We start from the raw sequence: 25,498 nt of genomic DNA on the forward strand, positions 1-25,498 counted from the left end.
ATTTAAAAGAAATATGTCAAACATTTATCTGTCAAAAAAATAAACATCAACTAGATTAATCTCTCTTTATATGTTTCAATTAATGCTTACGAAGTATATTAGTTATTTAGGGATCACCAAGTATTGATTACAAAAAGGAGGAACAAAATCACTCCACGGTTCATTCTTAGGGAAATCGCAGCTTAAGATAAGAGCGCTTTGAAAGCGAGAAGTGAGGCGTCCTAGGAAGCGCATTTCTTGTATGCGACCATGCGCCACGCGCGGCGAAAGAGCAATCTCCGCTTCCGTACCCTACAAGTCACCCAGAGGTCGTGTGGTAGGGGGAGGCGGTGTTTGGTCAGCTGCAAATGAGCAGTTGGTGATAAATGGAAATTGGAAAGTTAAATTTTTTCTTCATAGTGTTTTCTATCAATCTACATGGTACCCTGAAATCCACCGCTAGGATCTGTGGCAGGGGGTGATTACCCACCGGACTACTTTTGACTCAAAATACCCCCCTAGCGCATTGAGTTAATGCTACTCTGATCCCTTATTGTTCATGGGAAAAATGATATCTTAAATCTATCTGCTCTTTGCTTAATCTCTCTAATTTTATTGTCATTATCTATCATAACGTAGTAAGATGGTATTAGTAATTCATTTTCTACATCATCGCTAGAGAGATACATCCTGTATTCTTCCAATTTATGCAAGAGATTTAACCTGTGATTTAATCTTCTGCTTCGTCAGTGATTCCTATCCATGTTCCTCTAACAGTTTTGTCAAGCTACTCGGTTTATTATAACAACGGTTTACAAATTTAGCTCCTCTAGGATTCACGCGATCTAGTCCTGTCTCGGATTATGCAAAGAAAAGTTTATAGCGCTCAGTATGGTGAATATGTGAGAACCACCTTGTCCCTGAGAACGCCACCTCGTCATCTGGCAAACGTATACATTGCGGGGAGAAATTATTTATTCTGTATCGATATTAAAAACTAATGATTTCTAGTAATTAAGAAGCCGAGCGTGCAATTTTCTCGTGTTCAAGGCCTCCCAGTACAAACCATCCAATCAAATGTGTAACATGGCGCTATCAGTTCGTGGAACACCCGTAGTAGATCGCGTGTTAACCGAGAATTAGAACTTCGATTTATGGGATCCAGTTCAAATAAAAGAGGTGTGTTTGTTATTATTTTTATCCGTTTTCGAAAATTATGTGAAATGAAAGATTTTGGTCCATTCTTCTTTCACGAGTATTGTGATAATTATTGATGAAATAAAATTTGGTCTTGATATGTTTCTGTTTGAAAAAATAAACTTATGTATTTTCTGTATTTAAATAATTTGTTTCTTGTGCATTCCATATTTTGGAATTATGAAATGATATGGTTCTATGCCTAATAATCCGAGCTTCATGCACGCCTCTAAAACTTCATTTGGGGCGAAGGAATCGGAACTATGTTTCCTTATTGGATAAAATCAACAATTTTCTTACAGCGAATATGGCATAGTAGGAGTACAATTTAAGAGAATGTACTGATACTATTTATTCACTTAGCCGTAAGATCCTTGTGACTCCTTAGTAATTCAATTGAATAGCTCACGAATTTGAATTTCTGTTTATTCCAATTGCATTACTCCTACAGGTATGCCCGAATCTAATTTTTCCTCTTACTTCATCAGAATTTCTACTTGAAAATATCACATTTCCGCCTTATTTAATTTCATCAGTTGTAGTATTGTGTTCTGAAATAATTTATTGGCATAAATTTAAATTTTTGAACGGGAAAAACATTAAGAATGTTAAAAATTCGGAAAAATAACCAGGAACTTCTGTTTTGCTCTTGTCGTGGCTGCATGCATGCATGCATGGCGCACGCAGCGTACTCATAAACAATTCAATATTTGACAGGGTACAGGATTTTACCGGACGAGTTAATGTGAGCGAAAGTTTAAGCGAAAGGTATAGCTGAGGAAACCTTGCTTTGTTAATCTAGAGTACAAGTTAATGTTAATAAATATGTATCCTCACCGAGAACTTCATCTCCCCGCTGCTGCTCCTTTCTTGGACGTGGCTGTGAGGTAAGGACGCTTTCGACCGCCTTCTTCGGATCGGAAGTTGGAATGAGGATCGTTACCCTGGCGACGTGCCTTTATACCCCGAGTGGGAGACATCTGCCCCCCCTACCTGCGCGCTCCGCTTCCTTTAGCAGGCTGATCCCCCACCTCCCTCTCCTTCCCCTGCGCACTTCGAACACTCTCGGGGGAGAGCACGCGGACACGCGGGGATCGGTGGGGCATTGCTGAGGAGGCGTGCGTGTGTGACTTTCGCCCGTCTCCTGCACCCCCGTTCCAGGGGGGGAGAGAGGGTGCGAGAGAGGTGGCGGCCTCCGCTCTCTTCGCGGAGGCTCCCACCGAACGGATCAAAAAATGCCATTCTTACGCAAATGGGGGGATACAAATGGAACGGGGTCCGTCCATCCCCCCTCCCGCCTGTCGTGGAGAATTGGCTCACGATCTCCGTCCTCACCCTCTCTCATTTGTCTCCCTCCCGTCGTCCGCCCTCTCAGAGGGAGGGGGGCCGACGGTTGTGGGTGTCGGTCCCCACCCACCCCCAATGGCGAGAGGCGATTTGCCGTGAGTACATCGATGTGATTGTCGTCGGTGCCCGGAGCCGCGATATTCAGTGTTGCGGACGTCGTGCCAGACGCTCGCCAATTTTGCATTTCCGTCGATGCTATGGTACAATCTTATTTTTAAATATGCAACCTGATCGAAGTAGTTTACTAATTGGAGATGCATGTAATAAGTTGTAAGACCTTAGAAATATTGTATGGCATTCATTACGAAGGGTAGAAATTTAAAAGAAAGTGGATGGCAGAAGACGTTCGTAGCGTAGGTGAGCGTGCCTCTCACGGGAAGGAAGCACGAGGAATCGGCTTTGAATTATATGGTATTTAAATTCAATGCTCGCGGACTAACGGCTACATATCGTGTGCTATTTGATTTCCGTGAAAAGTTTCATGCCAGTATCGTAAGAAGGACGGATGAAGGAAATTTGTACGATAAAATCCCCCATGTACTCTGTCTAGGACTGATTATAAATTTCGGGCTGAAAAGTAGTTACAAGAACCGCCATTTCCTAAGTTCCATCTACCACTCATCATCAGTTTTCATGCAATGTGCACTCCAAATGTTGGCCATTACTAAAAAAAGATGCTTTCCAGAATCCACCGCATTTATTCTTTTGTCTCTACATCCAGATTCAGTCAATCAGCATGTATCATTCTTTGTAGTGCACTTATCTCTTTTCTTAGCATTCATAATTGTGTATCGAGGCTTTCCCAATAGACCTCTTTCCCCCTTAGGTTTGCCCTCTTCCAAATCTCTTTTATTTCTTATTGTTTCATGCAAAATATTTAAAACAATTGTAGGATATACGTGGATCGTTCTCATCAAAATCCTATATAGTGCCAAGGTATACATAACCCTATACCCTCATAATTGTTGTGCCTGTTTGCAACGCTAAATGGAACCCTAGATGTATTTGAATTCCCATTCCTCGGCTACATCACTCACCATCATCATTGCAAATAGCGTTTACATATAATTATTTTATTTCTTTTTAATGTTCCTTTCGTATGTTCCAAATAACACTCGAAAAACATAATGCTTCACTGAAAATAAGTTAGCGTACAAAATTCCCTTTATCATGGTTTGATGGCAATCAATTTTTGTTTCAAGCAAACAGGTTTTCATTTTACAATGAACAATTTAAAATTAAGACATTTCCCAGGCTTCGAGGAAACTACTATTTGGTTGATCACACGTAAAAGAATTTCACACTCCGCTAAACGTTTTTTAGAAAGTCTATTTTTTAATTCAAACTTTTTATCGCGCCTTCCAGATTTATGTCATCGCCAGTATTTAATTCCGAAGATAGTTTAAATGCAGCCCTATCCACTCTTCCTTTTCTGCATGTAATTCTAACTCCCTTTCATACGCCATGATAGATCTTCCATCTAATACCCCAATATTTACTTAGCCCTCACGTAATTGCCTCTTGATTTTCGTTGTGGTGCCTTCAATATCATTTTCTATTGTGTTTATAACAAATTACTTGCGTTGAGGTTTCCTTAACCAATTCATATAAGTTAAAGAAATTGATGTGGATGCCTTTTCTATTGATCAAAAGTTCACTTTTCCATCAAATTTCCTCTTTTTTACGGCAACAAGCCGTTAACTGCATGATATTCACCATCTGCCCAATCCTTGGCTATTTTCCGCTCAGATGCTCTTTGATCTTGCCCGCTATAATTTCTCAAATAAATCTAATAAATGTCCGTTTCCTTTTGCAAAAATCAAGTCGGAAATTAGTTTGGTTGCACTCAAATAATTATCCATGATGTTTACTCAATTTCAAGGTAATTGATCAATATTCAGACCAAATCTGCTGTTGCCGTGCATAGAAAAAACGTATGAATCATCGTTTGCGAGGACTACCTACATATCTGAAAAATATGGTTTCCCTACTTCCGGATCGCTCCGAACAACAACTATAGAAATAAGGCTTGAAGTGACTCAGAATTTAACTCTGAAAATAAAATTTATTACTACACTTTACTAAGACCACTACGTAAAAATTCGTTAGTTTTAAATTTAAAAAACACTCATTGCTAACTTACCCAAAGTTTGCTGTCAGTAGGGCGCAGGTGAGTAAGGCTATTACCATATCTCTGGTAAAATAAAATGTACCTGCGGTTGCTTGATCGTCCTCTATATGATTCATTACCATAGCTCTTGTAGGTTTTCAACGCTCATTAGCCAATTTGGTATCACATTTAGCGTTTGGATTGGACTAATCAAATATTTAGCCCGCCAAATTTATCAAAAAAGTTTGACTAGAGGATGTTTTTATGTTTTGCATAGATAATAAATATTTATGCCGTTTTTTTCTTTTTCATTCAGGTCGCAAGTTAATAGCTTAGGACAGCTAACCGACCAAATATGCTTGGAACTATGGGTTCATAAAATCACATTTGATACTTTACATTGGCTTTATTACGTAAGTCATACTCTTCGTTTTAATTTTCAAAAATTGATTTTAATCATCAAATAAATTGAAATAGCATATCCTACAAGAGTTTATCATAAGAAGGCAATTTCCTGCAGTACCTTGAACGATTTTGAATAATTTCTAATGTCGCAATAAATTCCTCTTGCTCTTCGTTACAGAGTTCGAGAGCGAAACTACCCATTAAGTATTTCGTAGCATTGACCGAGCAAGGTTTTTCAGGCGTTGAAGTCTCTGGGAAATATCGTAAATTGACGAAGTCGGCGTGGAGCAGGTCTCATAAACGGAAGGTTGCTTGCATCAGAAGAAAGACTCCGCTTGCTTCTCTTGTTTTGGTTGTAATTTGGGCTAATGACCATGGAAAATAACCTTTCAATTTTCAGATCTCGGCGATTCGAGGCCATTATAGAGCATTCAAGGAAATTCACATAAGATAATTCCAAAGTCAGGACTATTCAGATCTTCATTGATTGGTCAAGATAGATTCTCGCTTCATATTTTCGATTAAACGATTAATCTTATTGACCTTACTTGAAATTTTAAACCTGGACATAGTAGTGAACATTAAAGAATATCTTATTTTTGTGAATATATTATTTATAGGTTAATAATTTAGTTATTAACTAGTACTCTTAGGCTGAGGAAAGCTAAGCCCCTAAGTAATATGTCGATTAATCGGAAACCAAAGTAGAAACTTGTCCTTAGTTATCTGCAGTTTTACTTGAGGTTAGTGAGAGTTTTAAATGAATATATGTTGAATAATGGTATCAGTAAATTTGAATAAATAATTTTTATTATTGTAAATGAATTTTAATTATTTATATATACTTAGAGGGATAACTGAATCTCCGTTATTTGAAGTATGTAATTAAAGAGTTAAATAGAGCATGTCAATTTACTCCTTAATTACAGACATTTATTCTTAACCTAAGGCACATTTGCCGATGGTATCACGAGGGTAAGAGACAGAAATAGATGTCCATCCATGAATCACTCACCTCTTTCCCTCAATTAATGCAGAAATTAATGGCATCCTTAATCTTAAGTAAATCCATTTAAATCTCTTTCCTATTCCCTCTTCTTATCACCACCGTTATCATTCGGCATTGTGTACCGAGTAGGGGATTTGCTTGGATAGATTTTCTCAGAGATGAAGGTGAAGAAATTTGAATAAATAATTTAAGAGTTTGGCATGTTGTTTTTCTGTATTTTCAAATTTTTTTTCTGCAATGGTAAATTGAATACTAAATATTTTATGCTATGGTTTTTTCAATTAAAAGACCTGCCCCAAGGCCGGATTTCAACTGAAAACCTTACAGTTGATTATTTCGTAATCTACATGATTATCGAATGAATTCAAAATTATCCATGACCAAAATTATGGTAGTGATATACTTTCTTTACAACTAGTAATCATATAATAATATCGTATATTATATGTAATCATATGATATTTCATGCGTATGTAAATATTTATATATCATGTTTTCATATAGATTTTTAAATACTTGACGCCTTCAATTTGCAATTCCATGAAACTTATATTAGGATATAATTTCGATTCTGAACGGTGGAAGGACTTGTATTTTGTAAACTTATCTATATTGCAGAGTAATCAAGGAGAAATATTACACAAAAATTTGCAGTATATATCATATTAGTAGTTGAATTCATTCAACAAATTAGCAAAACGTTGTACACGGAAAATAGAGTCAGAAGTGGTCAATAGGAATCTAGCAGATTTTAATTCAGAAAAAGGGTTCGATCGATTTGCTAAAGCTATTCCGCTCCGTCCAATTGGAGGTTCATTAGGCTTCCATTTTTGGTCAAAATATAAATTTTTAATGAACAATGCCCTGCTCATCTGTATCTGCCTGGGTAGGAACATTTCCTCTTGTGTGATGCATCCATTTTCACTTCGTGTTACAAATCAATACGGCGTTTTAAATATAACCCATCTGTAATTAGGATATGTTTTAAATAAATAATTGTAAATATATGAAAGTAAAGATTCTGAATCCAGGACATGAGTAACTATAGGAAAATATATCGCTGGGATAACAACTCTATGTATTTACCTCACGAGGATGGGGCGAAGAGTTATAAAGATGGGATGCAAGAACACATTGCCAAAGGACTGAGAAACTCCAGTCCCTAATAAGAAAGCTGCCAACATCAAAAAAAGGGACGAGAAAGAAATGTAAATTGAAGAGAAGAGCTCTTGACCTTGTCTTGTTCGACTTCTCTCGGAACGATAATTGTTATTTTGTTAGTCTGAATTGACGTCACTCCTTAGCATTTTTCATTTTCCACCATATGGGGAAATATACCCTGTTTCAATGCATTAAATGAAGAAGAGAATATTCATTTATTTATGCATATTCTAAATAACCAAAAATGTGTTTTCTCACAGGTTTCAACTACATCACAGCTTTTCAGACAGGTGAAAGCTTTCACCTTTTGGTGATTTGATACAAAGTTGTTGAATTTTACGAATATTGTAAGCAGTTCTGAGCCAAATTTCAAAAACTGCCTTAGTTATGCCGTTACATTCGGAATGATCTTAGAGCCGAGTATGATCTGAAGCATTTGTTGTAGTGCACACCGAAGACCAAGAGGCTGTCGGTTTGCTCTTTTCCTGTTCCACTTGCCACATTAAATGCTGTATTAAGTTTCCATTAGGAAAAAACTCAAGGATCCTATCTAATCATTAATTTTATGTTTATTTTTTTCTGTAAAATATAATGATGAATAATTGTCCTAGTTTATGTGTATGAGTTCATGTAATTCCTTATGTACTGTGTTTTTTCTCTGCAAGTTCTTTGATTTAAATGTATTTTCCTCCTTAGAACACACCGACTAAAATTACCAAATATTTATTTTATAAAAATTTTAACATTTTGGAATTAAATCCAATATTTAAACAAATTAATAGAATGAAAATTGGAATATTTCATTTTTTCATCGCTCTTTATGTAGGACCTTTTGAGCATGACGCTAGTTTACCGTTTTCAGCGCTTTATGTTTCATGCAAGATTCATAAGAATTTGCCAAACTGTGGTCGGAATGATTTTATTGCGGCTGAGCAAGATTTGCTTTGGTGGGTTACCCTTCAGCTTCAGCTCAATTGGGAATCTCGTTTGCTCAACCTTTGTGAGTTAGAGTGGGCGTCAGACGCTGACGTTCTCTCCGTTGAATACGTGAGATTAGTTTTCATTTATTTTATGTTCTATAATTTGTTCATTCCAAGAATTATTATTGATAGTGATATATACTGCCGTTGTAGGCCAGTTAATATACGTACATGCGTTAATGAATGGTTTTCCTCATATGGCAAGCCTCGACGTTTTCCGGGGCTATTAAATATCTCTTCCAGGGCTCGCATTTCCTTAAACTCTTTAAAAAGGTATTAATGAGAAGGGGCAATTGAGTATTGTGGGGAGGGTTAAGGAAAGCGGCCATCTTCAATGCGCCATGAATTATTGCATGAAAGGAAGTAGGATATCCGGCGTAACTTCGCATATCATAATACTTTCACATCAGCTAGTTACACACCTTTCTCAACATGTATGCATTGGATGGCTAAGGTGTCTTAAGAGCATAGCTCTTTGGTGAAAAATTATTTCCCGCGAAGCAAAATGTCTCAAAAGTCTTGCATGCAAAATACCTCTCAAGAAAATTATGTATGCAAAGTGAGATGTGGTGAGAGGGTTAAACTATTGGTCGGATAGATTTGAAAGGACTAGAATTTATGACTGTTGTGAATGCAAAAAGGATGCATTGAAAAATGTGAAACTAACTGAGACTACCACGGTAGGCTGATTGTAAGATCTAGCGTTTCATGGTGTAAAGGTGTTCAATATCGTTGAATCTTTGATTAATTCTGGTCCCAAACAATAGAGGGAAATCAAAAGGAGAGTTGGAGGTTAAATGTGAAAATCTAAATTTAGCGCTGTTTTATACTGTGCGTGGTTTGAATATATCGCTATTAGTCGTTGGGAGGATTCTATTTTAGCGGTCGTAAGATGTTTTGGTGCTGTCCTTGGAGTGAATTTTAAAGTGTAACTTCGACTTCTTAAATGCTGGAAACGTTTAACATTCCATTTTCACGAGTGAATCTCGCCCATTGCTCTGATTTAAGGTTTATGGTATTTAGGATTCATTATTTTACTAGTTATCTTATTTTGTGTAAAATTTATGCCCCGGATAATACATAGTAACGTCATTGTAACTAATTTGAGTCATAATTTTTATCGCTCATTATGCGTTAATCAGTGTTTGAACTTGCATGGTTGTGCGACAAATCACCGAAAGAAAAAAAATACTAACTAAAGCCATCGCTAAGGGAAAGTGTCGTGCGTGATGGCTACTGCCTTTTTCCAGCTGCGAACGTAAATAGCCCTTCTATTGCGGCTTTGCTCTTATCCGTGCCAATGTCCGGGTAGGTCATCCGCGGAATGCCTAACATACTCTTCCTTCCGCCTACCAATACCGGGGGAAATTTATCCGGTGCTGGCGAGCATGGAACTTTATCCATGCCCAGCAGCATTTAGGTTACTATCAATGAAATTCCTGTGAAACTTCACGTCGTCCCATGGTCTTAAATGGAATCATTAAAGGAGAAGCCACATTTGCATTAGAAGCAAGGTCAACGGCCACTTTTTAACACATGAATGCTTTGACCACTTATTCGAATAATTATTAAGATACCTACAGCTGTTTTCAAATTACTTCATTTCAATGACATATGAACAAAAAACTATATAAGAGCTTTGCTCTGATTTTCTTTCCTATTTTTGAACATTGATAAAATCAGTTTAGAATATTTTTGTTCACAATTATGTGGTTGGAACGTTACTGTAATAGTTTGTGATGTAATAGTTACTCTACATTGGTATTTCCATCCGAGATTGTACTCAAGTCACATTATTCCGGTCCAATTGTTGACCGATACGATTGAGACATCATGAAAATTGGTTGAAGAGGAAAATTCGTTCTGTCGGTATTTTTTATTTTATCTTCTTATTGAGTATGTTTTATAAGTCAACCAGAAAAAAGAGTAAATAAGCGGTTTCATATACCTCAAATGTGTCATAATTATAATTAAATTCATTCAATGCTTTTGATAAGAACGCCTAGCACTTGAAAGAAATATTTAATAATATTTGTTGAGTATGACCTGAACAAATTAAATTTAAATAAACAAATAGTTTTTTCGTGCAGCACAGTTTTAGTTAATAACCAATTTTACCAGTGTACATAATTCTTTGACATAAGGCATTCCAAATAAATTTAAAATCTGAATAATCGTTTCAAATTTGACTCATTTTTGGTGAAGTATTTGAGAAAGAAGGGCTCATGAATTAAAGAAAAATAAGAAAAATTAGCTTAAATGTTGACCATGGAGCGTGGAATGAGGAATTTAACCTTTAGAAAATAACGGTTGAGAATTTTGCAGAAGAAGTGAATTCACTTTGAATTCTTGAGGATCATTGCTCAATGCGTTACCGAACCCAAAGGTCTTTTCTTCAAAACCTGTTTCAATTAGTATTTTTTCATCAGAGTGGAGTGCAATCTTAAATATATACCATATTATTTGAAGTGCTAAAACTTGGACCATAGAAGGTTAAATTCCAAAAAACTAGACTTTAAAAAACAATCAGTAAACGGAAAGTATCAAAAAATCATAAAGCTGTTGTTATATAGTAAAACACAAATAGATCCTGTTAAGGTGATAAGGGAACAGTTGCCAGTCTATGAATTTAAGGTTTTGACTACTCAAAAATGGTATTAACTCAGAATGGGCCAGCTATGCCGCGCGAACTCATTTTGCGAGAAATTATGCCAAGACGCCAACGGTAGATAAATTATTTTGGTTGCGCAGTCCAGCTGCTCTTGTTGCATCCATCAAAGAAATACTTTTTTTTTAAGACCTCCAAGGAATTTCCCCGGTGATCTTCCGCTTACGAAGGAACGCATTTGTCAAAATGTGGACAACATGATACCCGGCGAACATAAACCAGTCTACTGTGAAATGAAGGATTGATTATCTCCTTGCTCGGGGAGAATGCTCGGGAAAGTGCGGCTCGCTGTACAGCCGTGCCACCACCCTCTTAATATTCGGACTGACGCGTGGAATCGAACGGAGTTTCAGTGGATGATCACGCAGACTCGAGTTCGAAAGGCCTGTGGTTTCGATTGGGTCGGCCGCCAAGTGAGTCCAAAAGACTTGCACTTATGCAACCTTTTTCAGTTAAACATCGTGCCCGGTTCGGTCGAGTCTAACGGGTAATATATTCGGTGCGCATGGGTATAAATGGATTTCGTCATGGGTATGGTCACGGTCATTACGCCCAGTACGACCATGGTTTCTATTACCGTTTAAAGCAGTGGAACATGTTACTTTCCGTCAAAATCACAATGGCTAATCGCAATGAAGCAAGGTTTTTGCGGCAGTCGTCAACGACCGGCATAATATAGTATTTACGGAAGAAGGCGTAATGGAGAGAGATTTTACTTTCCCCAAAGAATGCCATTTGTTGCATTTCTCTATTAATCTCTCCCATGACCAATAAAACATGAAAATTATTCGTTGAATAAGACACATTGATATGGAAAACATATGCCAAGTTACCAGCATTCAAATATTATTTGATTTTATCTAATAGCGGCAGGTTAAGGATAATTTCCTTGATCAGAACATCGGGTTCCAGACTAATGTGAAGCTTTAGTCGACCTTTATCATTATTTTGTGTTAATAAAAAATATCTTCTTAGCCGTGAGAGGCTTTCTAATCATACATATTATGGGGATATATCTTGTAATATATTGTATAGTCTTGGACGAGACGGTCAGATGGTTGAATTTGTTATTGCTAGATTAGTAGTGGTAGTTTTTGGGGTGGCGACCGACAGCTAAGGCTTTGCGCTGCTAGGGATGGATGGGAAAGGAGGAAGGGTGGAGAGAAACCCAGCGTCGACATTAGCCTACTCTTAACGAAAGGCGCCAAGGGATCCGCAGTTTAACGTCCTATCCGACGGACGACGTACTCACTCAAAGTACTCTCCCCGGAGCACTTCAAGCAGGGATTGGGATACCACTGAAATATATCTGCCACCTCCAGGATTTGAACCCAGGCCTTCTGGATGGGACTATTGCTAGATCCAATTTAAAAATACAAACTACTATCCTTGTTACTCAGTATTGGTTGTGTACGCGACTCAAAGGAGAATCGTCGAATTTCTTGTCTTTTAAAATTCTAAGGACGTTTGACGAGGAAGATAGCTCCCGAGTATTTTTGACCCAACTTTTCAACTCCTTAAATTTCCAATCCATGGAATCGTGGCCATATTAATTTCAGTGTAGATATTGCTGGTCACGTTTTGTCAACAAAAACTGTCGGACGCAATGGTTTTTGAATGCGAATTGTTGTAGATAGACATTAAGACCCAAAATAGAATATGAAGACAAGAATAGTCAGCCGCATAATTGAATCAAATAAATTAACCAACTACCGACAATTTTATAAATTGCAACTGCGTGTAAGGTGTCAGACGTTGTGCATAATTTGTAGTCCCTATGACGTAAAGGTTTTGAGCACTACTCAACGTAATAAAATATGCAAATTAACAAGTAGTGAGAATCAGGTGCTTCAAATGGGCGTAATTTCATTTATTACATTCCTTTTATAGTGAATGCCACATGTGAAGGTGAAATAGTGAAATCTAAATCAATGAATTTGTGATCATTAATTTTGGTAGGATTTTAGAAATATCTTTTAAGCAATGATAAGAGACCATTACCTTATTATTTCAATAAATCATCTCAGTTTTAGAGCTAGTCTCACTATGAATTGGTGTATTGAGTGGATTGTATCCACTTTGTGAGTCTCAAATACCCTGGTTTATCCCTTTCAGGAACCGAAGTGTGAGGAGCTAGGTATTTAAACCAAGTGTTGGTGATGAATAATCCCTCTCTCCTAAAGAACTCTATTGCTTTCTCCCCGTGGCCATTCCCTGTTCCTAAAGCAAAATACACTACCTAACTAGCATCTCTTCTTTCGCTAAACGTCGCGCCAATCTTCATTGAGTCCTGTACCATCACGATCGAATGTTTCCCTCCGGGTATACCCATTATTATATCCTATAACTGATCAATCCCTAATAACTACTTCTTCCTCCCTATGGTTGTTTGGTGGCATCTAGGTACAAATCAAAAATACCCGGGGATGATATCAGTTGGACTATATTATGCTTAGGCACATATTTAGGAATAGCTTGATTGATTCGCACAGTTTTCTGGGAGCAGATGCGGACTAAGACCAAAATTTGGTAATAATGAAATGCAGCGTCCGATTCAAAGAAATAAAATGGGGGAGACGGTCTAGGAAATGGAATTTGGAAGCATTGCAGGGACGACAAGAAAGGAGTATCAGTAGACGTTAAAGAAAATCATGAGTGATGAAGAAGTGGGTGCTTTACAGGAAAAATGAGAGCAAATAAAATAGGGGTATCGAAAGTCTATTACCAAACTATAGGAAATATAAATGGGAAAAGCACAAGGAAATCCTTTTCAGTTCTTCCCATGCCTCTTTAACCATTTCCTCTACACAAACGTGCGTTGAACAGCGCGATTGGGGCAGGGCTTCCTCGCCCCCTTCCTAACATCCGGATTCCCCATCTGCCAATCGCACCTGAGCTGTCTGAGACATGTTCATGTTGGGGATTTCTTCTAATCCGCCAATCGCCTCATATTTTCAGCAATTCATTGTCTAATTCTACTCAATTCATTCTATCAAACGATCTTTCGAAATCTACGACACAGGTAAATCTATCGCGAATGTATTGTACATGCATGTTCCTCTCTATTAGAGATCCCATTACTACAATGGCATCACGCGTATCCTTCCTGAACCCGAACTAACCATCTCCTAGGTAATCATAGATCTCCGTACTCTTGTTATTTATCATGAGAACCACCTTAGTTGCGTGCGGAATCAGACTTATTGTTCTCACATATTGCTCTCGAGGCTGATAGTTAACCCATCATTTTGTAAAATACCATTCTGGATAGCCTCGAAAGAGCTAAGGATAGAAAATAACTGTTTGAAATTTGCATTTTAGGAATTAATACGCAAAGCCTCCAGAATGGATACATGCTTACAGCATCTTTAACAGTTTTGAGCCTCGTTAATTGGCAATTAATTGTTCTAGGAGCAGTCAAATGAAAAACGAACACCCGCTACAACATGACCATGGAATGGTTTGGGACTGTGTGATCAAACGAACCGTTATGGACCGTGAGTTGTCACTATGCAGTTTTCCTACCACACCAATGGCAGCACCAATACGTACCAACCTTTCGTGCGGATTGTGTTTTGGCGGGCTCGATTTTCATTTGACTGCCCCTCATATGTCTTTATTGGATTCCAGTGCTGATTCAGCGTGAATAAGTTCGCCATTAGTGACATTTTTCAACTGAGATTTAGTTACTTGTTTATTCAGTATTTTAAAGGGAATTGATCATGCGTCATAAACGATTCTTGAATGGTAGATTTAAGTGGCCGAATATCAGGCGCACTTCCGGGCCTCAGTGCTAAGAAATCATCCACTTGACTCGCCGATATCGATAATTCATTCCAAATTGATACAAATTTTGAAGGATTTTTTATGTATACGTATTATTTACGCGAGCAAAGCCATTTATTCTGAGGCACAATAAGTCGAAACCTACAGCCATTGAGGAGGAGATCTCTCATACTCCGATCGCCTCGGAGGTTCCGCGAACACTCCCGGCCCGAACATCGTCACGCCGCACGCCGTGTGTTGCATCAATTGCATTGTGGGTGCGCGTGTGAATGTATACCATGGATGACTTAACATTTATCCTCAGAATGTAATTAGTGTGATTAGGGTCTTAAACTCATATTTTTACTGTGTCTTTATTTTAATTTGCCAGTGACTGCGTAATCATTAATTCTTACACAGTTTTGCCATGCAGTCTTATTTGAGCAAATATCGGTTAGTTATGCAGGAATGTTATCTATTCCCATGTACTTCTTCGATTTAATTTCACTCTTTTTTTCTATCTCGTAGTCCATTTATTAATATCACATTCCTCTCCTTTATCCAAACTCCCAGGCATATTATCTTTATCGTACAGTTCCTTAATCCTCTTACTAAGCCCATCCTTCTCTTTAATTTATAACCTACCTGTTGCATGATTTATAGTGTTAATGGAATCTTCTTTCTTATATCCTGAGAGAGTCTTCACCATTCTGAGTCACACGCTCATTTCGTCTTGTCTCTGTGAACTCTCCATACCCTCGCAATGTCTTTTCCACCATTATTCTTTAGCTCTGTTGAAGTTATATTTAATATTTAACTTCATCAGCCCTGAATTGTGGTCCGAATCCGCATTTGCTCCTGGAAAACTATGTAACTTAATCTGTATATTCATGTACCAATGCCTAAGCATAATGCAAGCTGACTGATATCTCTCTGTATCTCCCCGTATTTTTCGTGTATATCTTATTTTACATTGCTTATTAAACCAGTAGATAGACGAGTAATTAAGCTATTTCTTCTGCAAAACTCGAATGTTTTCTTCTAATGTTCGTCCCTTTTCCTAAACCGTACTACCCTTCCTCACTTCCATTTATCCCGTTACCTCACATAATATAAATCCCCCATCACTATCGAATGTAATCATCCAGGTACACACTTGCAATCATTTCGTCTAAAAATCGTAATCACTCTCTCGCTCTCCCTTCCTATGGCTGCTTGTCAGCTGTTGCACCTAGATTGCCACTTGATTGATTGGGTCTGGTCTTGTTTCTACTTATGTCATTCACATATTTCATGTTCACTACTCTTCCTTCCCCAATTTTATATTTAGTACTTTGACTACTACGAGTTTACTCTCCCCCCTCCACTATGTATTTCTCTGTAACTCTCGCTCCGATAACCTTCCCTTTCTCTCCATCTCTCACATGATGTTTTCCCACTTTCTTCTTTTTAGTATGTCTTTACATTCCAAGTCCTATTCTCACTCTTTCTTCTTCTTTGTCTATTTTCTGCTACCACCCTCTTGGCAGTGCAAGGATTTCGTATGCTGATGGCAGCGGATGCCTTGGCTCCGCTGTCAGGCACCAGCCATCCCGCGGGCCGAGTCCCGTAGTTTTCAGGACTTATTTTCTTTTTTGATCTCATCATAATATCCTGGGTTAGGTATTTGAAGCATTTTCCCAATGTATCCCTCAATAGTGTTTTTAACGTGACACCACCTGGACCGAGGCACCCTCAGTCCACCGCATGGCCAAATCCTCTGCGATGACACAAATCCTTGTGAAATAATTTCGTCCGGTACTCTAGGTGAGATTCGTATGGCATCTGGCCATCCAAAGGTAGCCACTGTTAAGAGTATCCGCCCCCTGTTGTATAGCAAATCACGACTATTGACAGGTAGGAGTAGCCATTTGGATTTGGTAGAGCTGCGTTGATTCTTTAGTAACGTAAATAACTTAAGTACCTTCTCGTCGTCGGGTGTTTGGATATTCTGAGACGGTGGACATCTGACTGAGGGGGCGGACTGATGGTTTCCCAGTCCGATATGAATGGCCGTCCCACTGGGGTCAGACGCCTTTGCAGCCGCCTCACTGAGGAAAAAACGCAATTCGCACTGCCTTTCGTCTACCACCTACCCTTCGACTTATTTGCATGGCTGCTCTTACCAGGAGCAACTATCATTACTCCCGCCAGGACGGCTTTAGGGGTCATCTGAACGCACAAGCCCTTCCACCACGTCAAGGCTGTAGTCCAAAGGGAGGGAGGAAATTACTTTTATGTTGCGATTGCATGTCCCTAGTATTGACGATCAGCAGTGTTTTAAAACGTTCTATTAAATATTTAAAAAGTTTAAATTCTAGGTAGATATTTAATCATATCATCATGAACCCTGCTGGATTATTTCATTAAAAATTTTACTCATACATTGTGCCTACTCTATTAGTAGATAGAAGCTAATAGGGAAAATGATTTTGCATCAGTTTAGTGCTGGTAGGTAGGCATGAGGGAGGTTTGTGGAGGTTGGTATAAAAATTCACTCTTGATTATCTTGTTATTCATACCTTGCATTAATAAGGTTTTGTGTTTGCGAAATTGTCGGCACTGAAACTTGGTGAATACAGAGTTGTAGGTAGTGTAAAAGTGCTCATGACTCAATCGGCAGGAGGCTAGTATTTGGAAAAAATACATTTACAGGGTCCGTACAATATGTATCGGGACTGGTTCCAAAAATCAAAATTTATTGCAGTTATCAGTACATTTTACTTTATAATCTTCAAAATACATTCCTCCTGCATCGATACACTTAGTTCGGCGCGTCTGCCACTTGTCAAAAGCCCGCTGGAAGTCGTTTTTCGGAATACTGTTGAGAGCCTTTGTCGTCGCCGCTTAAACCGCCTCGATGGAGTCGAACCGATATCCTTTGAGCTCCCTTTTTATTCGCGGGACGAGAAAAAGTCAGGTGGAGCCAGGTCGGGGCTGTTGGGGGGGGGGGGAGGTGAGGCAACGTTGCTACCCCGAATTTCGTCAGCAGCTACCGCACAACAATCGCGACAGTTTTTGTATGTCACTAATATGAATTTTAATAATATATCTGAGGTATTTCTCATATTGGAGCCTGCTCAAATTTCTTTGTTCCCTGAGATAATTCTTTAATGAAGTGCTACTTTTTATTAATTTTTTATTCTTAAGATCAACATAAAATAAGTTCAATAGACGAAAAATTTTAATATTGTTCTTGGCGCGGTATATATATTTATTATTAAAATTATGTTATGAAAAGATTATGAGTTTTTTATGAGCTATTAAAAGGGATTTTTCCCGGTTGTACATTGGTAATTACGGGCATGTTGCAACTTAAATGGTCACAATAAAACATAAAATTCAATTCATGTGATCTGTCGTTTACTGCAAGGATGCATTAACAATTCAAAATATGAGCATAATATCTATTAGTTCTGTAAAATTCCCTTTTTTATACGAGGGTTGCTATTTATACTTTCAGCCTAGTAGTGAAAAGACTGTATGTTATTCTTGAAAATGGCTTTATTGTTTTTCGAAGTATTCTCCATGATGATCATTACGCTTTTGCATACGCTCGATCCAATTTTCGCTTTTCACTCCGATTGATGTACCTCCAAAACATAGTTTTTGAATGCATCAACGGCTTCTTCAGGCACGTTGACCACGCATTTTTTTCTTAATAAACGGGAATAAAAAGACATCATTAGGTGCTAAATCAGAGCTGTACGGAGGATGATCTATCAATTCGACGTTTTGGCCAATCGAAGAGGCAGATTTCAGTCGATCTATGAGAGTTTGAATTGTTATTATGAAGAATGATCCTTCGTAGCCGCTTCTTTTTCCGTATTTTACCAAGCACTCCTGGCAAAAAAATGGTCGTGTCCCATTCAGAATTCACGGTTCTACGTTGCTCCAGCAGTACGGTTGCCACATGTCCAGTTATTCCGGGGAAACAGGCGACCATTTGCTTCGATGTGCTTCGTGCACTAATCAATTTTGTCGGATTTGGCTCGTCTTGGAAGACCCGTACAGCGGATTACTGCTTTGTTTTGGGCTCATACGCAGAGACCCAGGATTCGTCACCAGTGTAGATTTTATACACTGCTTTTGATACACCGCGATTGTATTTGCTGAGCATTTCTTTGCACCAATTGACACGAGCATTTTTTGAGCTTTTGCCACAATATGCGGCATCCAATGCGAACAAATGTTTTTCACAGCTAAATGTTCATGCAATATCTTATTTATGCTCGTCATACTTATCCCCCAAGGATGCCTCAATCTCAGGATAAGTCACATGACGATCTTCCTTTACTAGTTCTTTCACAGCATCAATGTTTTCTGGCATAACAACTGATTTTGGACAACCTTCACGACTTTCGTCGCTGAGAAAACGGCGGCTATGATGGAATTCGTTATAACAGCGTTTTACAGTGGCAAAGAATGGATCTTTATCGCCAAAAGTGGAAGTAAGTTGATCGATGCCCTCCTGTCTTGATAATCTACGTCAAAAATCGTAAAATATCATCGCACGAAAGTGTTCACGAGTTAACTCCATTTTTTCGTAAGCCACAATTTTCGAGTCAATGTAAGCAACATAAGTTTTGACCACACGGCAAAATTATCTGGAGAAAGCATCGTTAAAAGCGTCAAACTTTCAGATGGAGAAGTCAGATGGCGCCTAAAGCACTTAGTCAAGGCTCAACATATAAATAGCAACCCTCTGATTATCATGTTTCACCTTAGCATCTTAATACTTTCCTGTAAAAAAGGTATCATCAGAAAGTGTCTTTGAAATAATTTCAGGTAATTCAACAGATTCAGGTGAGATGTAGTGAAGTTTGTCATTATGAGAAAAACAAAATTTGCAATTTTCCACAGATTTATTTGTAACATACAATGCGTTTCAGTCAATCAAATCATCTTCGGGCACAAGACTAGTACCTGAAGATGGTGCGATGAACTGAAACGCGTTGTACGTTACAAATAAATCTGTGGAAAATTGCAACCTTGTTTTTATCACAACTTTCAGGTAATTTTATACTGATGTAATATGAAACGGTAAATATTTCATACCCTACGATATAAAATTAAAAGCGGACAGGTTTTCAGTGAAATTATACATAGTGAGTTTCATGTAAACAATACCATAACAATTTGTGTGTTTAAAAAAAATATACATTTCTGTCATGGGCCTTTGGTACGTGTTGAGGAAAATATAAATTTTCAAAGTACTAAATGATAATTTAAAAAGCTTAGCAATCAAGCGAGAGTACCTTTCTGGATTCTCGGTAAGACTTGGAAGTCTGAAGCTTAATATTTAACTTGCAATAATCGATTATAAACCCGGCTATAGAATCAATCGATTATCGGCTACATCCTGGAGAATGTTCGAGAAAGTGTTGCGCTTGTCACAATAAAAATTAGTTCGGTATTTTTATGACGACGCATGAACAGAATATTATTTCCCTTGTTTAATACGAACATCGGTATGCAAATCATTGATGAGTAACGAGGAACGTAATGATGCACATATCCCATTCCTCTCCGGGGAAGTTCTTTCGACGCACCTGCTGAGAGGATTTGTTCTAACATTCGGTATTTCACGGTTATGTTCTTTATTGATGTTAGTAATGTACATGTTTACTGCAAATGTCTTTCGTTGTCTTAAATTTTGAAGTTATCTGACAGCATTTTATGTTTTCAGGGCAATGACAAGATTAGAATATGTCTAATAAAGAACGCTTGAGTATTGATTTGAACTTCTGCGTGGATACATAATTTTATATATAAATTCGATGACAGCAATCCTCCCTTATTAAATTTAGTGAATTGTCATTTATATTTCAGACAGTATAAGGTTACTTTTTACGATATTACGTCGTTACTGCTAAAAAGAAACTTAGTTTCTTGCAATTGCCGTATTTAATTATTTCTTTATGAATTAGACATACATAAATAATTGGTCACTATTTATAAAACTTGTATCCCTTGTAAAATGTATATTTTTTCATCTAAGCCTTATTCACTGATTTCGTAAGTGGATTTCAGCGGATAAATGTTTCGCTGACCAAGGCTGGAATCCAATGCCGAAGCAGCTGATTAATCATGTGGGTGATATTTTCTTAATATTTTTCCTAATCGCGGAAAACTGAGAAGATCATACGGAACCAAAAATTAGCAAAAATAAATCAATTTTGTCGAAGAGTGGACTTCCTCCCCCGAGTTCCAGGATTACTTTACTGTCCGCAAGACTCCAGATCTCTGAAATAAAATGTAAGAAAGGTCAACGGGAAGGTTGTGCGAAGGCCTTCATGCGGATGTTTACCCACGGCTCTCTCTTCCGGTTCTTAAGAATTTCCCTTTCATGAAGCGCGCAGAAAAAACATGAAAACGAGGCGAGGGCGTCATCGACGCTCTCTTTGTCTTGGTCGAGGTTGGAAATCAACATTGCTCTGGATTACGGGAATATCTCGCTCGCATTCTTGCGTGTCGTCACGCGCGTTGTCCAAAGGGGTAAGCGAGAGGTTTTCTTCTCCCATCCCCCCACTCCCTCTCCACTCCCACGCCGCGCCCCTTCACTCTTCCTTTCAGCTCTCCGTAATTGGGACGATGTGGATCCGCCAAGCGGAACGGCAATGAAGTATCCCCCTTCCTTCCCGTTATCTCGTGCATCGCAGCGGAGTAGCGGCCCTCGGAGAGCGGGACGCCATATCGCCAGTCATCTGTTCGCCATTACTTAAGCTGCGGACAGGTAACTTCGATCTCTCAGTCCGTCCGCTTCCTGCGGTGCGACTCAACGCGGTGCGGGGTGGCTTGCTTCTTCATCTACGGCGCCCAGTTGCCCCGTCTCCATCCCTCCCTCCCGCCCTCTCTCTCTTTGGGGCCATTTGGCGGCATTCTTCGCAATGGGCCTCCGAAAATGACGCCCCTTCGACCCCTCAGCAGCGGGATTCGGAACGGTCAAGATGGCTTAGAGTCTCGATAGATGATTCATGCACTTTTTAAATACTCTTCTGCCCAATAAATACGCGAACTGAGGCCATACAAACTTTATTTTTGTCCCCTTCAAAGCACTCTCCAATCATTGCTATGCACTTATTTCATCTTATTTTCCAATGTTTAATACACCCTTGGATGTCCTCGGCTGTTAGGCTGTTTAGTTTTCTCGGCGTTTCTAGCCTTATTGTGTCCACATCTTCCCAGTGATGTCCCAACACCACATTTTTGCATTTTGGGGATAGGAAAAAGTCGCAGGGGGCGTGATCTGGAGAATAAGAAAGATGATTAAGGATGGTGATTGAATTTTTTGCCAGAAACAACGGCAAACAATCAATGCTGAATGTGCAGGTGCATTGTCATGATCCATCCATCGCCTTGAGTCAAATTTGGTCGCACACGACGCACGCGATCTCTGAAACGCTTGAGAGCTGTAAGGTAGAACTCAGCATTTTCCGTATGTCCTTCAGGAAGAAATTCATGTTGAACAACACCTTCGACATCAAACAAAACCAGGAGCATGACTTTGATTTCCGATCGGCTTTTTCTTGATTTTTTGATTTGATTTAATCCACTTGAAAACAGATGTTTTCTTCAGGGCATTATCACCATAAACAGCTGTCAGCGTTCCAGTTATTTCGTGAGAACGTTCATCGCACTTCACCAAAAAACTCGATATTGATTGTTACTCCGTGATTTCGTCAATTTTCATTTTTGACAAAGAGTAAAAAGAAGGACAACAGAAACTATCATAACTGGCACCATACGCAGGGCTCGACGATACGCCAAGCACAGACGGTTCATTGGGTCTCAGGCAAACAGCGCCACTAGTGGGCGGGGCTATTGTCCGCGTATTGGCCTTCAGATTGCACCAGTTCACGCATTTATTGCACAGACCACGTATGATCTGAGATAAACCTTTAAGCTTTTCTCGCTTGTAGTAGCAAACCCACCATATTTCCAAAACCTTAGATCGTTTGTTGAGTTTTAGCACTTGGCGTTTACCTACATAGGAGTTTGTAATTTGGATCATTTCTTTGGATGCGTTTGGGGTGAAAAGTATTTTACTACCGCATTTCTTTGCTTCGCGGCCGTCATGTAGAAGAGAGGGTATTAGTTTACGGTCGAGAAGTGAGAGCAATACATCATATTACCCGATACTTATCATTCGATAATGTCCGTGATACACGTCCAAAGGGGTCGGCAACACGCGACCCTCAAAGGGTTTGAATCCCCCCCGCAGTCTCAGGCGCTGTCAGCCCACCTCCCACCGTGGTCCGAAGTACGTCCCTCCTCCTATAATCGTGGTAAGATCATTGACGGGGGAACACTCCAGAGCTTGAAAGATGAAGATTAATAAAATTTTGCCGAAACTTAGGTTTGGGGAACACTGGCTTTGGTGTTTTAGAAAGCTTTATACGCTGAGACTAGGATTTGCTTTCGTTGGCTTAAGCCGTTGCCGAGCCCTTCATTGTTCGTCTCGTGCTTGCAGTCAAGTACACTGTAGAATTTCGCTGCCAAATTTACAATTTCCACAACAACTACTTCTAAGTTGAGCATTATGGGAGCTGAGATTTTCAAGTTTCGGTCTACACCGCTCCGTAAAGCTACGTAAAAATTGACATATGTATTTCCATTTGATCTCTTTAAATTCTTTCTTTGGTAGGAAACGATACAAGCAGCTTGTAGTTAAAAATAAGACTAAGTGTTCGGATAAAAAGAAATAACTCTCAGATTTCTTCCTGGTCTATGCATTGATATCATTCATGGCAATGAATTTTCCTTTTATTAATTTTTGTTGAAACATGTCCCCTGCATTTTTTTCTTTGCTGAAAATAAAGGATTCTTGGGGTGTGGTAACTTCTCTACATCTTCATAGTCCCCTTGAAGGACCTTCAGTGTATTAAATGCTTTTAAAATGTCGGAATGAAACTAATTTCGATCTCATACGATAATTTTTAACGTTTGTAATAGTGATTTGGGGTCCATTCTAACTTTGCGTTTTTAATTTTCGATTTTTCGTATAATCGATTTCGAAGGTCTATTTATTTCTCATAAACACCCTTCAAATGACGGCATAATCCAAGGATATTGGTTAAATCCACTGTGACAGTTTTATTTAAAAAAAGGCGTTTCTATTCTATACGTTACTTATCTTTGCAGCTGTTTATGAACGCTAGAGGTGCTGCATTCATAAATTGGTCAACTTTTGTCGTGCTCTTATAAATTTTGAAAATATGACCGAAATAGATAAAATTTTTTAATGGTGTCAATTAATTTATCGTTAGATTAAACAATGCGGATTTTAATAATATATTTCGGCGTCAATGATACTTAATAGCCAACTTAAATGAGTTCGTAGTTAGTCGGAACATGTTTTAAGTAATTGAGTGTATGTGTATGAAAACGAACAATCTTGAGCTACGACACAAACATTTGTGCACACACCGTTTCAAAATATGAATAAAAATAGAAATATAAAGAAAGGACACTCACGATTATATTTGACGTGTCGATGGGCAAACCGTCATCCTCAGAATGTCCGCCTCAGAGTAAGGGCGGAGAGGTTATGTGGAAGGGGGGCGACCGTATTACCATAATTGAATACGGATTACCTTTCTACCTGCATCTTCTTTAATAACCATTTGGCCCTATGAACGTTGCTGAAAAATCAATATTATTTCTTTAAATGTTAAAGCCTAATATAGATATTTGCGGTACAGGTCACCGACATATTCGAGTTGAAATCAGACACAATCTTCGTCGGGACACAGACCATACGTAACCAAGATATCACTTTCCAAATTAATAGCTATCAAAATTTCATTGTGATTGTAAATATATGTTGAGGTTTTACACTTAAAATAATTAAAACACTTTTTGCGCTTACCCAGTCTTACAGCTTTTTAAAAGTCTTTCAAAGGGCATATACTAAGCGAAACTTCATTGCTCTGTAAAACGGCTACGTTGATACGATGCGTGCATGGAAGGCCGTGGCTCGAGTGCCCTGACATTCAAAAGCATCCCTCACTGAGTGAATTACTGGCTGATGTGAATGATCGAAGTTTCGGCTGGAATGACGTCTGCCGAGCGGTGAGAACTAACTGCCGGGAAGTGGAGATACCTTCGGCGACCGCGGAGGAATTGTATTTCCGGTGGGACGTTGCAACACGCTCCATGAAGAGATCTTCGCACGCCGCCGCGTGTTGCATTGCTCGGTGTCAATGGCCGAAAGGCGATTGTCGGCGATCGTAGGGGATGGAATGAGACGGGGTTGAGAGAGAAAAGGGGGGAGGCAGGGTTGAAGCAAAGGTCGAGACTAGAAGAAGATGAAACGAAATGGCACGCGTTTTCATCCAGGCCCGGTGCAATATGCCCAAACACCACCTAATGTGCTTGATGACCTCCAGTCTATCTTAAATGAACTACGTTAGAAACATGCGATGTTTATGTTGTTAGAAGTAGGCCCATACTTTTCATTGAAATAGTTAAACGAAAATGACATGAAAAAATTTCTAGTTGGGAGGTATTGGGAATATACGGAAATTGTTATTGACCAATGATAGATAAATCCCGAAATTAGATGAAGTTCGTCCAGTCTCGGTATTTTTAAAATATTGTAACGATTAAAAAATAAATTGTGCCGGAATTATTGGAAACGAAACCGAGGATTGGGAGTCCCTGCAATCACCAAGAGAGCAAGAGAGACCAAAGAATTAAAAGAAGCAGGGCACTGGAGTTTACTTTTCACACTGAGGAAATAATTACAGGTCTCCACCAGGTAATTCAGTGGATCAGGTCACACGGATGAAAAATGAGAATAAGGGCACTGTATTTACGTCACAGTGAGCAGCCTG

At 38.8% G+C, this 25,498-nt stretch overlaps 1 protein-coding gene across 1 annotated transcript in view; it reads right to left on the minus strand.

Annotated features, from left to right (window-relative positions):
* The window catches only part of LOC139687577 (shematrin-like protein 2), a 42,460-nt gene that overhangs the window by 3,472 nt on the left and 13,490 nt on the right, over positions 1-25,498 (minus strand). The window contains exon 3 of the mRNA XM_071584794.1: positions 2,014-2,083. Within this exon, the coding sequence (XP_071440895.1) occupies positions 2,014-2,083 (70 nt within the window). The remainder of the gene's footprint in view (positions 1-2,013; positions 2,084-25,498) is intronic.

Source organism: Hetaerina americana, unplaced genomic scaffold (assembly GCF_022747635.1).
Source record: "Hetaerina americana unplaced genomic scaffold, ioHetAmer1.1.p SCAF_2, whole genome shotgun sequence".
Classification (NCBI taxonomy): domain Eukaryota; kingdom Metazoa; phylum Arthropoda; class Insecta; order Odonata; family Calopterygidae; genus Hetaerina; species Hetaerina americana.